This window comes from Rhincodon typus, chromosome 4, assembly GCF_021869965.1.
Source record: "Rhincodon typus isolate 14 chromosome 4, sRhiTyp1.1, whole genome shotgun sequence".
Classification (NCBI taxonomy): Eukaryota; Metazoa; Chordata; class Chondrichthyes; order Orectolobiformes; family Rhincodontidae; genus Rhincodon; species Rhincodon typus.
Window position 1 is genome coordinate 89,778,579 of NC_063335.1, and position 16,966 is coordinate 89,795,544.

General features: G+C 39.2%; 1 protein-coding gene across 1 annotated transcript in view; it reads left to right on the forward strand.

Annotated features, from left to right (window-relative positions):
- Positions 1-8,169: 8,169 nt before the first annotated feature.
- Positions 8,170-16,966, forward strand: part of ccdc12 (coiled-coil domain containing 12) — a 76,315-nt gene continuing 67,518 nt past the window's right edge. Inside the window, exon 1 of the mRNA XM_020515474.2 lies at positions 8,170-8,350. Coding sequence (XP_020371063.1) covers positions 8,267-8,350 — 84 coding nt within the window. The 5' untranslated portion in view covers positions 8,170-8,266. The remainder of the gene's footprint in view (positions 8,351-16,966) is intronic.

Consider the following 16,966-nt stretch of genomic DNA (forward strand, 5'->3'; position numbering starts at 1 on the left):
ATTTTGGATGGGCAATAAATGCTGGCCCAGTCAGCAAGGCCCTCCCCCCATGAAATGATTTTTAAAAAAGTCAAGTGGATAGAATGAGAAACCAAGTAATAAATCTGGAATATAGAACTAATCCAATGATGGTGGCAAAGATAATTATCATTGATTGTTGTAAAAATCCAATTGGTTCATTACTGTCCCTATAGAAGGGAATCTGCTACCCTTACCTGGTCTGGCCTACATGTGGCTCCAGATTCAAGGAAATGTGGTTGACTCTTAACTAAAAACTGAAAGAACTGCAGCTGCTGTAAATCAGAAACAAAAATAGAAATTGCTAGAAAAGCTCAGCAGGTCTGGCAGCATCATCGAGAAATCAGAGTTACTGTTTCAGGTCGAGTGATCCTTCCTCAGAATCCAGATGGTGGTTTCTATTTTTGTTTGTGATTTTTGACTCTTAACTGCCCTCTGACGTGGTCCAACAATCTGTTTAGTACAAGGGCGATTGGATAGAAGCAACAAATTCTGACCTTGACAACAACATGAAAGAATTTTTAAAAAGTCAATTCAGCAGTGACCGGAATACAAGATTAGAATTTAGTTTTACAGTCAAATATGACAACCATATTTGTGAATGAACTGAATTAATTTGAATTATTGCCTGGAGGGGAAGGGAGTCCACAGCTCAGGAATGAGATTTGGAGCAGTAACTGAAAGCCTTCAATTTTCCCACTATTTAATTGAAGAACTCTCTGCTCATCCAATACGAGATGTTGGATAAGCAGTCTCATAATTTAGCAATATTGACAATCAAGAGCTGTGGTGAGGTAGAACTGGGTATCCTCAGTAAATGTGTGAACACTAATGCTATGCTTTTGAATGATGACACCAAGTATAAGACTGCAGATAAGAAATGGGAGTAGGCCAAGATTTGATCTTTGGGGAGCACCAAATCTAATAGTGCAGAAGCAGGAAGAAAGATCATTGCAAGTGATCATCTGTCTGCAATTATACAGACCAAGACTGGAACCAGATGACAGCAGTTCTACCCAGCTGTGGACTTCATCGAACAGTGGAACGGCATTGTAGGAGAATGATATGGTTGACCATTGCAGGGAGATTGAGAGCAGGAGAGATACTTTATTTTTGTCATGTGGAATGTTGTTTATGAGAATGAGAAGAGTTATTGTCATCCTGTGGCTGGGCAGAAAGATGATTGGAAGGATTCAAGTAAGGATTTCCGGGAAACTTGAAAATGGATTTGGGAAGTGATGGCAGGGCTTTGGAGAGAAAATGGAGGCTGAAGCATGAGAATAGTTTCCAAGGAAGGTGGTTTCAAGGAATAAAAACAGAAAATGTTGGAAATACTTAGCAGGTCAGACAAAATCTATATAGAGAAACAGAGTTAACATCTCAGGTCTGTGACTCATCCATTTTTATCCTGATTTATTTGAGAATAGGACTGATGTCGGCAGATGAAATGAAAGAAGGACAATACATGGAGAATTTAAACCATGAATATGGGGACCAATTGGGAAAATTGCGTGGTCAATAGTTGAATGGAACTAGGGGTGAGGAAGCATGAGGTGGATTTTATGTAGAAGATGCATTCAGAAAGGGTATGAGCAAAGAGAGGACAGAAGCGAGATAGGTATACAAGTTCAGGCACTTGTGGCCTTGCACTTGGCAATCCAAGTCTATGTGGTACATTCAGGTGAAACAGAGTGACCGGGCAAAGAGATGAGTGGATCAGACCTCACTCTTGATTCAACTTCAATTTTAAAACCATATACTTTATCCTTATTTTGATTTGGCCTTTAGCATTTATATTATGTTAACAGTTTAAAAAGGCAATAATTTAATAAACTGGGCTGTTGGGTTGATTGGAAAAGTTTTTTCAGGGCTACTTAGATTGAGCAGTAAACATAACCTTGGCAGCATTGACTATAATCTGAAAAAAATCACAAGTCTGAAATCCTCCAAGTTTTATATCAGATAAAATTCTGCTAAACATACAGAAGCTCCATTTTTGCAAATCCACTAAAGTCAGGGGTGCACATGCTTGCAGTGTTGTAGAATTTTTCAAATCTACACCATTATATTCCCTATACAGGAGAAACATACGTGGGTTGTCTGGCCAATAGTACCATACAGCAGATGGTAGAGTTGACCATTCTGTAACTCTTAAAGTACAACTGCTGCCCTGTAAAGGAGAGATAATATTTAGTGGGTCAAAAGAAAACTTTCCTTCTCTGAGAAATATAGATAAAGAGCAATGTACAGAAAACTGGCCCATTTGGAGATAACAGCTTGGTGATCTTGCTGAAGCAATACAGCAAAGGAAGGTGTCTTTTTTTGGCATCAAAACCCCTCCTGTGAATCTTAGGTGTAAGCTGCTAGAATGAAAATGATTTAATTTATGAATGTAATCATTGCACCTTTCGTGCAAATTAGAAAACAATATGTTGCTGTCAGAAAGTATGTTGTACCATTCTATACATGTTAGATCTGGTGGTGAGCAGTCCTCCCAACTTGCAAGTTTCACATTTGAACCTACTTATCAAAACTACTGTTGAGAATACACATTTTTTATTTAAGATTTGAGGAAGTGGAATATGGGAAATACTTGGACATTCTGGATTGAAAGGGTTTTGAAAGGACGTGGTTTCTAAGAGTTGTGTTTGACATAATTACTGGAGTCAAGAATTTAACATGGGCTGTTAGCCATCTGTTCTTTTGGTTGGAAGTCAAATGACTTATGGGATAGCAGATAAGAAAAGCTTTTAAGAGATAAAAGATGGGTTTATGGGCTATAATTGCTGAACAGATTGATTTGGAAGTGGTGTTGTGCTGAAGGTTTCCTAGCAACAGCCTCTGAACTGAAGTTTCTGTTTTCCAGTGGATGTCTAAGTGTATCAGTTGAAGGATCGAACCTCCAAGAAGCTGACATCAAAAAGCTAGATCTCCCTCTGTATGTTTGAAAATGAAACCTTACAGCAGGACAAATTGCACAGACCTCTCTCTCTCAGGAAAATATCTTCTGGGAACCTAGATATGTTCCAGAATTCAATATCTTTAACTTCTTCGTAAACTTTGAAAGCTGAATTGTCACTTCTCATTGACTCTCATCTAAACTGAAGTCTGAGCAAACAATCTCATTGAATCTATAGCTATCAACATTGAAGTCTCAACTGTGGAATATTGATTGGACTGTGACAATCTTCCTATTTTCATCCTTTGAGAACGGACATTTGGCTCAACGGGTTGTCTTAGCTATGTGCCTTTGTTCTTAAAATATTTATCATCTCTGAAAATTTGTATTGTCTGTCATGTGACTGTGTGTGTTGATATTAAGGGAATTTAGTTTGATTCCAAATAGTCGCCGTTTTGCCACTTATTGCTGGAATGTTTGTTTTTAACAATTGAAATTTCTGAGTTCTTTGAAAGAACCTGGTGAAAATCTCTTCTGTTCTGGATAACAGTAAGAAAGAGGAACAAATTAACTATTTTGATGACAAAATAAAACATTTACACTTTTGGTATGTTTCATGAAGTAATGGGGCTTGATTACCAAAGCACCCTCCTGTTAAGAGTCATAACACCACTCTAAATTACTATGATTCCCTTTTCACATAAATAACAGTCTGGAAGAAGGGAGTAGTTATCTGCAATACTTGACATTTTACATTCCTGACAGCAGTGCAATGCACAAGTTAGGCTTGTTTAATTCATAATGAAGTTAAATGCAAGTGTTGAATGTGGATACACTTTGACGCACTCAATTTTGCCCTCTCATTCACAGGGTAGCAGTTATGTCTTAAAAAGATGCAGGATGGTCATCTCTCACACCCTCCGTTCAGTGGGGTTTCTGGCTAGACACCTGACGCATGTTTCTCTGGTGCAGGGAAAGTAAAGTGGTCGGCTTAAAATTCAATGAAGCCAATGCACCAGTCTCCCACACATGGAAAATTGAAGTTTGCATGTGTTTAATATCTGGGAATTGATTGACCCACAGGCATATCTTAAATTGAAAATGTTTTTCTTACTTTTTGAAAGGTTTATCGGGTTCCCTGACCAGATGAAATAGAGATGTACGGAGATGACAAGGACTGTAGTCACCTCTGAGAAGTTAGATTTTCTTGAGAAAGTAACACTGGCAGCACCATTAAATGTGCTGGTCAAGACAAATATGGTTCAAAGTTTGTACATATCTAGAAAATAACACTCATAGTTTGGATCTGTACCTATGATGTAAGGTTTAAATGTGGAAACGGAAACATCTGGAAAAATGTAACAGTTTTATATTGAAGGAAACGGGTGAAAATACAAGAAACATATGAAAACATTAAACATGACATTTAAAGTTTATATGAACAGATACACAGTTGGCTCCCCAAGCTGACTCCACTATTCAATCGGATTGTGCACATTGTGGCTGATCCAATCATGGTCTTTCTTCCACTTTCTTGTACCCCCTCCAACTACCACCACCACCACCGCATGTGCCCCCCCCAAAAAAACCTGACTTTCTGGGAAATAGAATTCCACAGACTAATAACACATTGCAAGAAAAACTTTTTTTCTCATCCCTGTCCTAAATGGGAGGGATCTAATTTTTAAATGGTATCTTTGAGGTTGAGACTGCCTCAAAGGGAATACATCTTTTTAGCATCTGCCTCGTCATGTCCCCTCAGGATCTTATGCGGTTCAATAAAATCACATTCCTGTGAATTCTGAGGGTTTAGGCTGAACCTACTCAATCATTCCTTGTATGACAACCTTTTCACCCCAAAAACCAGTTAGAATCAGTTCAGTGAACTTTCTCTAAACTGCTTTACGTACCATCATATGAACAAATAAATTAGCGGCAAGAGTAGACACTCGGCCTCTTGAGCCTCCTCCACAATTCCATAAGATCATGGCTGATCTGATGACTGAACATTCTTGCCTAGACCTTAATTTATTAATAATTTGTCTACTGTCTTAAAAGTATTCAAAGATTTTATATCCACTATCTTTTCGGGAAAAGAGTTCCAAAGCTTCATGGCACTCCCCTTGACACCCCTTTCTCTACTCCCCTCACCATTACCCCTGCTCCCATTTACAAGTCATGCTTATATTATTAAATTAGAATAATTTGCACTTATTGTTGAATTTTTTTTGAATAGCATAGTGTTAAGGGAGCTGATAATATATTGCATTATAAATCTGTTTATACTTACTTAAACCTTACAACTGTATTCATTGATCGACACCTTTGCAAGAGTGAAGTATGTGGATGAATTGGTTACCTCTTTACGAATCATTGAATTCTTACAATGCAGATTAAGGGCATTTGGCCCATTGAGTCTGCACTGACCTTCTGAAAAGCAACCTACCCAGACCCACGCACCCCCATCCTGTAATCCCACATTTCCCATGGCCAGCCCACCTAACCTGCACATCTTTGAACTGCTTCAGCAAACTCTAATAAATTAGTGAAGCGCAATTTCCTTTTCACAAAAGCCTGTTGACTCTGCCTGATTGTAATTTGATTTTCTAAGTCATCAGCTATAAAGTGCTTAATAATGGATTCTGGCATTTTCCATATCATAGATGTTAAGCTAATTGGAAACAAAAAGGCTTCCTGCTTAATGTCTTACCTTTTCTTGAATAGAGCAGCTACATTGTGACTTTCCAATCCACTGAGACCTTTATAGAATCCAGTAGATCAAATATCTATGTCTACACAAATGTAAACATTTAGTATGAAGTTACACACAATGGCAGGAGGAATAGAGGAGTTGAATATTTAAGTAAAAAGCAGCAACACCTGTTCACTGGCACCCAATTCAGGTTCCATCAGGGCCACTCAGCTCCTGACTTCATTACAGCCATGGTTCAAACACGGACAAAAGAATTGAATTCCAGTAGTGCATTGGGAGTGACTGCCCTTGATATCAAGACCACATTTGACTAAGTGTGGCATTAACCTTCTCTGGACTGCCTCTAATGATAGATCTTTCCTTAGATAAAGAGCCCAAAACTCTTCACAGTATTCCAGTTGAAGTCTGACAAGTGCCTTGTGTAATCATAAATAAACTCTTAATTTTATACTCCACTCCCTTTGAGATATAAACCAAAATTCCATTTGCCTTCGCTACTCCCCACTGATCTTGGATGCTAGTTTTTGAGATTCACTCCCAAATCCCTTTTTTCTGTAACTTTTTGCAGTCTCTCTCCTTTTAAATCATATTAAGCTCCTCTATTCTCCATGCCAATGTACATAACCTCACATTTCCCCACATTTTGTTTCATCTGTCAAGTTTTTTGCCCATTCACTTAACCTGTCAATATCACTCTGCACACTTCAGGGCAAAGTGGCCTGCTTGATTGGCACCACGTCCACGTCCTTTACCACTGAATTTCTGTAGTAGCATTGTGTATTATGTACTGAAGATGCATTTCACAAATTCATTAAATCTTCTTAGTCAGCACCTTCCAAAATCACAACCACTTCCATCTAGAAGGACAAGGTGAACATCACTACCAAGTTTCCCTCTAAGTCATTTACCATCCTGACTTGGAAACATATCACTGGGTCAAAATTCTGGAATTCCCTTCTTATTTGCATTGTGGGTCTACCTATAGTGGTTTGCAGTGGTTCAAAAGGCAGCTCACTTTCTCAAGGGCAACTAGGGATGGGCAATAAATGCTGGCACAGCTAGTTACTCTCACATCCCACAAGTGAATTAAAAGAATGGAGAAACAATGCATAAAGTTACAGCACAGATTTGGGAATAGGGGCAGCACGGTGGCACGGTGGCACAGTGGTTAGCACTGCTGCCTCACAGTGCTAGGGACCCAGGCTCAATTCCAGTCTCGGGCGACTGTCTGTGTGGAGTTTGCACGTTCTCCCCCATGTCTGTGTGGGTTTCCTCCAGGTGCTCTGGTTTCCTCCCACAGTCCAAAGATGTGCAGGTTAGGTGGATTGGCCATGCTAAATTGCCTGTAGTGTTCAGCGAGGTGTAGATTAGGTGGGCTATAGGGGGATGGGTCTGGGTGGGATGCTCTGAGGTGCCGTGTGGACTTGTTGGGCCGAAGGGCCTGTTTCCACACTGTAGGGATTCTATGATTCTTTACACAGATATAATGAAAGGATAGCAAACAAGTTCAGCAGGTAGTAGGGGAGGCAAATGGAATGTTAGCCTTCATTTCCAAGGGAATGGAGTACAAAAATGTTGAAGTTTCACTGAAATTATACAAGTTAGAAAACACCTGACATGCAGTGAACTGGTTTTGTTCTCTTGTCTAAGAAAAGGTATATTAAAATTGGAGGTAGTCCAGAATTGACACATATAAGATTCATAAGGGATTTAACAGGGTAGATGTGGAAAGATTGTTTCCCATCGTGGAAGAATCTAGGCCCAGGCGGCATAATCTCAGAGCAAGGGGGAGCACAGTTTAGAGACAGATAAAGAGGCAGTTCTTTTCGTGAACGTGAGGAACGTGAAGCTGTGGAATTTTTTGCTGCAGAGAGCATTAAATGTCTTCAAGGCTGATACTGACAGAATTTTAATCAGTAAAAGAATCAAGGGCAATTGAGTAAAGACAGGAAAATGGAGTTCAGGATTATCAGATCAACCATGATCTCATTGAATTGTGGAGCAGTCTTGATGGGTTGATTGGCGTACCTTGGGTCCTACGTTTTATAGTCATATTTTTATATGAAACATGTACATTTCTACGACCAAGTGGTGATCATTGAACTTAGGAGAGATTTAATATGTAACTGCTTTATTCCATCCCTTTCTGGTATTGGGCTCGGAATAATGTGCTTGGTATTAATTTATTAACATTCATATTGTGTTTAATGGAGTATATATTCAGAAGAAAAATGCGACAAAAGAAACAGAATACTTGGAAATGAACTGTGACTCCATTTTAAAGTACACAAGATGAGTCAGACTGGTATGTATGAGTAAGTTTTACTGTTGATTTCCTGAAAAGCTTACAAGAAAAAACACAACCACGTTAGAATGTGAAGTTTCTTGCTAGATAAGTATATGATTAAATTATTTCAAGGATGTCCTATATTTATCCATTATCTTGTGTTCCTAACTTATTTTAATGATAAGGAGTTTGAAAAAGCTGGTAAAGAATCCAGCTTAGTGTCCAGCATGCGAATCGATACACTCGATGTTCCATTTTCTGGTGTCGGCTCTGGCCGGTCGTCTTTTGATCGGCTGTTTACGTCTGTCGTGAGGGCTGCTGGGAATTGTAGGCGCTGTGCAGCCGGAAGATGGCGGATGGAGCTGGGAAGTTGCAGGAGGAGGCGCTCAGGCGGAAGGAGCGGCTGAGGGCTTTGAGGGAACGGCAGCTACAGGTAAACGAGGCCGAGGCAAATGGACTGGGCCTTCATTCACCAGCTCTCATCATTACTCCCCGGCATCTAACTCTAGGTCTCAGTTTATGACTTGATAAAATAGGGGAATAGCATAACAATCCAATATAATGTTTACAGCCTCCCTTACTTTTAAGATACCACTGCTGCTTGTAAAGGAGAAGATAATACTGATGGGTCAAAGTGCACCCACCAATTAACAGTTCCATTGATTCGCAATATGCGAGAAAAAAAACCCCAACTTGCTTATTCTCAGTGATATAAAATACGAAATACTACAGATAGTTCTTCCTGTCTTCTGGATGATGGTTCAAAACGAGAGAGGTTCAAGCTAAAATTAAAATGGTAAACGCAAAGAAGATAAAACTCCAGATCCAGATGTTGTACATCCAGAAGTATGTATCGAAGAGACAGCAAGGACATTACTACTACTCTTGTTATTGTGAGAAAAGGTTTTGCTGCTGGATTGTTGGTTGTAATTCCTATATTTAAGGATAGAGGCAGAACATATCCAGGAATTTATAAATCAGTCAGTATAATATTTGCGACACAACAAGGTGCAGGACTGGATGAACACAGCAGGCCAAGTAGCATCATAGGAGCAGATGCTGCTTGGCCTGCTGTGTTCTTCCAGTCCTGCACCTTGTTGTCTCGGATTCTCCAGCATCTGCAGTTCCTACTATCTCTGATTCGAGTATAATATTTGCGAAAGTTTATATAAAAAACCCTTATTGAAGGAAGGAATCAGAACACTTGGAAATGAGAAATACAATAAGGAACAATCAGCATGGATTTCAAAAGGGAAAAATGTACCTGACAAATCTTATTGAATTTTTTGAGAAGGTAACAGAGGATTTGCAGTGGCAGTGTAGTAGATGTAACTTATTTGGATTTTCTGAAGGCCTTTGATATGATGCCCATAATAGGACAGTGATTAAGATCAGTGAATGTAGAGTCAAGGACAAGTGGCAAATGGATGGCCAGCATGTTTCAAAATGGAAAGCAGAGTGTGAGAGTTATGGGTAGTTATTCCATTTGGGCAGTATGGCAGAATTGATTCTGTACAACAATCACTGATGTTCACAACATAGATCAACAATTTAGACTTTGGAAACAAAAATGCAATGTCTAGTCTTCTGGGTGATTGTAAATTAGTGTGGTTAATATTCAATGCTGAGGAGCTCTGCAACAAAGTAGAAATGCAATATATAAATTTGCAGTAATATAAAAGTAAAATATCATGGATGCTGACAATCTGAAATTTAACTCAGTCTGGCAGCATCTTTGGAGAGAGAAGCGGAATTGATGTTTCAAGTCAAATGACTATTCTTCAGAACTGAAGAGAAGTGGAAGAGATGTGTGTTTTTTGCTGCTGAAAAAAGAGAGAGGGACAAGTGGAACAAAAGGACAGGCCTTTAGGTTCTAGATAGTCGGGGAAAGTTTTGGGGAGATTGGAGATCCCTGGATCTCCAGTGGATCACTAATGACCAAAAGACAAAGGGAGTGTTATTGGTTGTGGAGAAGACAAGGCAATTGATCAAGATTACATACCCAGTAAGGGATGGAAACAAAGTTTGAATTCAAATAAAAGCAAAGCTGACTGAATGTAAAACTGTAAATAAAAACAATACAGATACTGAGGGATAGCGGAAGAATGGGGACATTGGAATGAGGAAATAATATTAAAATACAGTTACCTGGTCTGAAGTTGTTCTACTCAATGTTGGGTCCAGAAGGCTTTAAAGGGCCTAAACATAAAATGAGGTGCTGCTGTTCCTCCCAGATAGTGTTGGACTCCACTCGAACACAGCAGGCCAAAAACGGAAATTTGAGCGTGAGGCCATAGTGGTGTAATGAAATGGCAAGCAATTGGAAAGTCGGGGATCATTCATGTAGACTGAGCAGAGGTATTTTGCAAAGTGGTGACCCATTCTGCATTTGTGGTCCCCAGTGTTGAGACAACTACATTGTCAGCAGTGGATGCAACTTGACTACATTGAAAGAGGTCCAAGTAAATCATTGTTCCACTTGGAATGAGTATGTGGGCCTTGGACAAGGGAAGGGTTAAAGGGACAAGTGTCACACATTCTGTGATTATATAGGAAGGTGTTATTGGGGGAGGGGAGAGAATGAGATGTTGGGATGATGGAGGCGGACTAAGGTGTTGTGGAAGGAACGTGCCCTTTGGAGTGTTGAAATGAGATGGGAAGGGAATAATTGGTGGAGGTATCCAGCTAGAAGTGGCAGTAAAGGTGGAGAATGATCCTTTTCAATGTGGAAACTAGAGCGGGGTGGAAAGGGAGGACAAAGGGAATCATGTTGTAGTCTTGGGATTGAGGGGAAAGATGAGGGCAGAAATGCAAGAAATGTGTTGGATGCTGAGGGTCATACAAATCATACACATAATAAATAATCTCAAAATAAACTTGCAGAATGAACATGTAATTGATGAATGAAAATAATTGCATATACATGTTAAGAAATACATTTTGGTTGGAGAAATAGAAAAGCAACAATTACTTGGAATTTGAGTCTTGTTGAGATGCAAGAACAAAGGAATGTCGAAGTACGAATATATCAATTACTCAATCTGCAGAGGGTTAGCAAAACCACTAAAAATGCCCTGTTTCTAGAGGGATGGATTTGAAAAATAGAGAAGCTATGTATTAAATTTTGACTGCATCACATTTATATTACTGCCTTTGGTTCTGCTTCCCATGTTATAAAAAAGATATTGAAGCAATGCTGAGGGTACTGAAAATATTTAGAAAGATGGTACCAGAAATCCCATAGGTATTGAGAAAGGATTGATGGGCTTGGTCCTTTTTTATTAAGATGCCTAGGGGGTGAATTAATGGAGATCTTATGAAAGGTTTTAAGCAAGTGATTACCGAGAACATGTTTCCTCTTGTGCGAAGAGACAATATAAGAGTGACCAAGAAATTCAGGTGAAACTTCAGTGGAAACTTCATGGTGCAAAAACTGATGAAAATGTGGAAATTGCTGTCAGATGGAGTGATCAAAGTAAATAGTATAGATGTGTTTAACTGGGCAAGCGTATGAGAGAGAAGAGAATAGAGGATTATAATACAGATTTAGATGAGAAAAGATGGAAAGAGACTCAAAAAGCATGGCCTAATTGGCTGAGCATTCTGTTTCTGTTTGTGCATTGTATGTATGGTGGGTTCTCTTCTCCTTCACTTGACCACTAGCTCTGACATATAATGAGGCCAAAAAAAACTTGAACTAAGAGTCTAATGATAGAATTATAGAATCGTACAGTACAGCCCATCGAGCCTGCACTGACAAAAATTACTCTAAATCCACACTAGTTCCACTTTCACGCACTTGGCCCATAGAATTGAATGTTAATTAAATGGCACATCAGGCTTAAGGGGCTGAATTGCCTTCCTCCTGCTCCTAGATTTATGTTCTTATGTGAGGAAACAGTAAATGAGGGGGAGAGAAAGCTGAGTCATGGCCAGAGATGCCTGGAGTTCACAGTGGGGGCAGACTAAATATTTTGGCCAACAAATAGTGATGCAGTGGAAGGAGATGTGGGGATGAAGAATCTAGTGTAATAGAAGATGATCTGATCAATGGAAGGTATATTCAAGAAAGAAGGGTCGTTTCTGACAGCATGAATGCTTGGTTGGTCAGTAAGAAATAGGTTTGATCATTTGGGGACATTTGGTGTATGCTATCATTTGGAGGGTGGTTTTTTTTTTATTATTTGGTAATGGGATGTGAGTGCCACCAGTAAGGGTACTACTCATTGCTTGTTCCTAAGTACCCTTGAGGAGATGGTAATGAACCTTCTTGAATTTCTGCAATCTATGTGATGTAGATTCACCCACAGTGCTGTTGGGAAGAGAATTCCTTTTCTTTGATCCTACTACAGTGAAGGTTCAAAGATACAATTCCAAGTTAGGATGATGTGTAGGTTGGAGGGGAACTTAAAGGTGCTGTTCCCATATGTCTGATGCCCTAATACTAGGTGGTGAAATTTGTGGCTTGGGAAGATGCTGTTGAAAGAGAGTGCTCTCTGTAGATAGTACATGCTGCTGCCTTTGTGTTCCGATGGTATGGAAGAAAATGTTCAAGATGGTGAGTTGCTTGAGATGAGGTTTTGATAGACACTTGATTATTGGGAGTGGGGTTGTAACTATAGGCAAGGGAATTCTGAGGAGGAAATTTTACTGGGCCGGGAATTGGGGGAGAAAGATTTGATTCAGATCTCTTATTTGATCCTGTTACTCATTTGGCTTTATCCTGTGTCAGTTCTTGGTATGAAATTACCTCAGTTTTAATATTCTCATTGTTTTCGCATTCTCTGTTGCTACCTGCTCCTTAACTCTGCAATGTCCTCAAAGTCTACAACCCTCCGATTCTGTATCCATCAATTCTGGACAATTTTAACTTGTTAACAGGCAGCAGGGCATTCATTCATGCTTCGAACTGAAGGTCTGACATTTCCTTTCTAACTGTCTCTGACCTCCTTAAGAATTTCTTTGAAACCTATTTCTTAACTGTCCTAATATTTCCTTTTGTGTTTTTTTGATGAGCTCCTTTGGATATTTTCCATCATTAAACAACAATTGACATTAATAGATATTTTCAATCAAACTATTCATGAAACACCTGTGGGAGATGGTGGGACTTAACATGGGGCATCTGACTGAGAGGAAGGAATACTACCACTTGCTCAGGAGGGCCCCTATACAAATGACATTTAGGTAATGGGATGGGATTCAACAAGAGAGAGCATAGTCTTTTAGTGGAAGGTGAATTCAGGTAAATAGATGGGGATAACGAACAGTGCATGGAAATTCTCAGTCTGGGTTCAATAGTAGTTTTATGTTAGTGTCAGCTCATAGACTCTAAGTTTCAGCAGGGATCAGTAATAATTTTATATAGTGGTCTTTTTGTAATATTCACAATTTCACAAGGATGTTTGTACTTGTATGTAATACATCTTTTTTAACTTTTCTTTAGAAGTTTGGGTTATAGCTGTCGCTGATGAGAATGACATTTATTATCAATGTTTACTTGATTTGAGAAGTTAGTTGATACAATTGAGAGCAGTTAAGAGTCAGTCATCTTCAAGAGTTTCTGCGGTCACATATTGCCAGGCAGGGTAAGTATGCCAAGTTTCCTTCTCCAAAAGCCAGTGGTGAACTAACTGAATTTTTACAACCAGACACAGCTTTGTGGTTTCTTTCACTTTATATGAGAATTTTAAAAAAATCAAATTATCAATAGTTGAATTTGAATATATTCTCTGGATTATGATCCTAAGAGACTGTCTTTGCATTTATGCAGGGACTTATCAGAGCAAAACTCTCAATGTGCTTCACTGAAGTGTAATGACTATTCTTACATCGGTGCTAGTTGTTTTTGATCAGCAATTCCTCTCAATGGGGCAGTGAGTTAAAAGGGTAATTTAGTTTTAATGATATTTTGAGGGGAGAATGTTGACCAGAAGCTCAGGAAGGTTCTCTTCTTATTGAGTGTTATGCAATATTGCATGTGATTGCTTGTGCTTATGTTGCTCAAAGTATTTGAAAGATGCCAACTGTGACCACACACTGCTCCCTCAATGCTGTGTCTCACATCAGTCTGGATTGCAAACTCAAACCTCTGTTGTGTGGCTGTGTACACTAGAGCCATCTGACTTAGACTACCACAGTTAGGCAAGCTGACAGTTCATTGGTTTAGCTAATGGCTTCTCCCTGGAACGTGGGTGAACGTGAAAAGGAAGTAGTTACTGTGCTGCTGCTGTTTGTGATAAGCCCTAGTTTGGACTGTGGTTGAAAGAGGAAGTCGGTGTTACTGCATTGTTGCAGTAGATTCAAATCATGTAAATACAACAATACTTTCATCTGTCATTGGAGAGCTTGGAATGATCAAGAAATATTTAGCCCAAGGGAACGTATATGGAATTTTGTTTTCTTGCAAATGGATGCCACTTTGTAAAAATAACTTTAAAAGCAAAAGGTAGCTCAAAAAGCTACAAAGTGTACTAAAACATCTGTTGGGATAGGTTACTGCCCTTGCTGAGTAGACAAAGCAAGGAAGCTGGAGATATATACACAGTGATTTGTATTGGCAAAGGACATGAGAGTCAATGACCGCAGCTCTTGTGCTTTGATTATCTTACTTTCTTGCCTGTGAATTTTTTTAATGCTTGGCAAATGTTGATCCTCAAGAGTGAAGCATGCACTGTCGGGTATAGCTGAAAGCTGTTTTTACAACCGGTCTTGGCCTCAACTTTAGGTTACCTTTCTACTACAGCATTCTCATATCCTTCACAACAGTAATTCCGTAATTCCTGTTTAGTGCTGAAATGGGAGCAATTTTAAGTTGCTAGTTTCTCGTAATTATTTACAACAAGGCAATTAAATCAACTGCATATATCATGTAGTATTAGCCAAAAAGTCAATTGTTTTATCAAATTCTGTTGCATGTTTTGCAATAATGGGATTTGAAGTCATAAACTATGGACCGTAAGTTCCGAAGAAGGATCGCTCTGTTTTCACTGCACAGATGCTGCCAGACCTGCTAAGTTTTTCCAGCAATTTCTGATTTTGTTTGTTTCAGGCCTTCAGTATCCACAGTTCTTTGTTTATTTCAGTTGGCTTTTAGTTCTGTCCTATTATTGCACCCAACTGTTTAACTGTATGAAGCCATGCTATGTAAATGAAACAGCTAGACATGCACAGAAGGGTCTGTGTCATCAATTGGGGGTGAATTTGGACACATGTTTCACAGATGAATTTGGAGACCTAAGCATTGATATTTAGTGATCTTTGAGTGTAACTATGGCTGAACTGGACAGCAGTGCTTTCAGTGAGTTGGAAAATGGTGGAATATTTTGAGGTTGGGATAAAGAGTGACGTCTTCAGGTGAAGTTGGGTTTAATTAATTTAAGGGTTTATTGGAAAAAGGAGTAGACCATTTAGCCTGTCATGGAAACAGGACAAATAATGTTAAAAAACAAGCCTTAACGCTTAGTTGCCAATAATGGAGCATTTGAAACAAAATGGATGAATTAATTGTGCAAATAGGTACAATATAGTTAGGATTATGGAGACATGGCTGTTGGGTGACCAGAGCTAGGAGCTGAACGTTCAGGGATATTCAGTATTCAGAAAGGGAGGAGAGAAAGGAAAATGCGATGGAGTTGCATTGCTGGTTAAAGAGCAAGTTAACACAATAGTGAGGAATGATATTAGCTCCATTGATGTAGAATCTGTGTAGGTAGAGCTGAGAAACACCAAGGGGCAGAAAACATTAGTTGAGATCATATTTTGATCCCAAAACTGTAGTTTGACGTTTGGAAATGCATTAAACAGCAAATTAGGGACATATGCAATTAAGGAATATTTGCAATTATGAGTGATTTTAATCTGCAAATAGAATAGGCAAATCAAATTAGTAACAGTATTGTTGAGAAGAAATTTTGGAGCCTATATGGGATGGTTTTCTGGGCCGATATGTTGAGGGAGCAAGCCATCCTAAACTGGTTATTGTGTAATGAGAAAGAAATAATTGTCAGTCTGGTCGTGTGAAGCCCTTTGGGAATGAGTGACCATAACATGATAGAATTCCTCATCAAGGTGGAGAGTGATGGATTTGATGCTGAAACTAGGGTCCTGAATCTAAATGCACAAACTGCAGTAGTATGAGGTGCAAGCTGGCTATGATAGATTAAGGAACATTTCTTAAAGAGAAGGTAGGAAGGCAATGGCAAACATTCAGAGTGCATGGGTGAACTGCAATAATTGTTTATTCTTGTCTAATGCAAAAGTAGAATGGGAGAGATGGCCAAACAATGGCTTACAAGGGAAATTGGAGATAATACTAGATCCAAAGAAGAAGCATACAAATTTACCAGAACAAACAGACCTGAGGATTGGAAACAGTTTAGAATTCAGCAAGGGAGGGCAAATACATTGATTAAGAAAGGGAAAGTAGATTACGAGAGTAAGCTTGCAGTGAACATAAAAACTAACTAAAAGTTTTTATAGGTTTGTGAAGAGAAAAAGATGAGTGAATGTAAATGTAGGTCCCTTTTAATCTGAAACAGGGAAATGTATAATGGGGAGTAAAGAAGTGGCTGACCAATTAAATGCATACTGGTTCTGTGTTCACAATGGAGGACACAAATAACTGCCAAGGAACACAGGGTTTAGTGAGAGGGAGGAACTAGAGGAATTCACTATAAAAGGAAATGGTGCTGGGGAAATTGATAGGACTGAAGTTAGTTAAACATCCAGGGCCTGATGATCTACATCTCAGAGTACTTAAGGGAAGTGGCCTGAGACATAGTGGATGCATTGTGCTTGTCTTCCAAGATTCAGTAGACTCTGGAACAGTTCTTAAGGTAACCCCTTGATTTAAAAGGGGAGGCAGAGAGAAAGCCTGGAATTATAAACCAGTCAGCTGTATGTTGGTAATGGGGGAAAATGCCAGTGAGTATAAAAAATTAAGAGCACAGCACTTGGAAACCAGTGGCAGGATTGGACAGAGTTGGCATGGGCTTAAGAAAATTAGATCAAGCTTGACAAACTACTGGAATTCTTGAGGACTTCACTG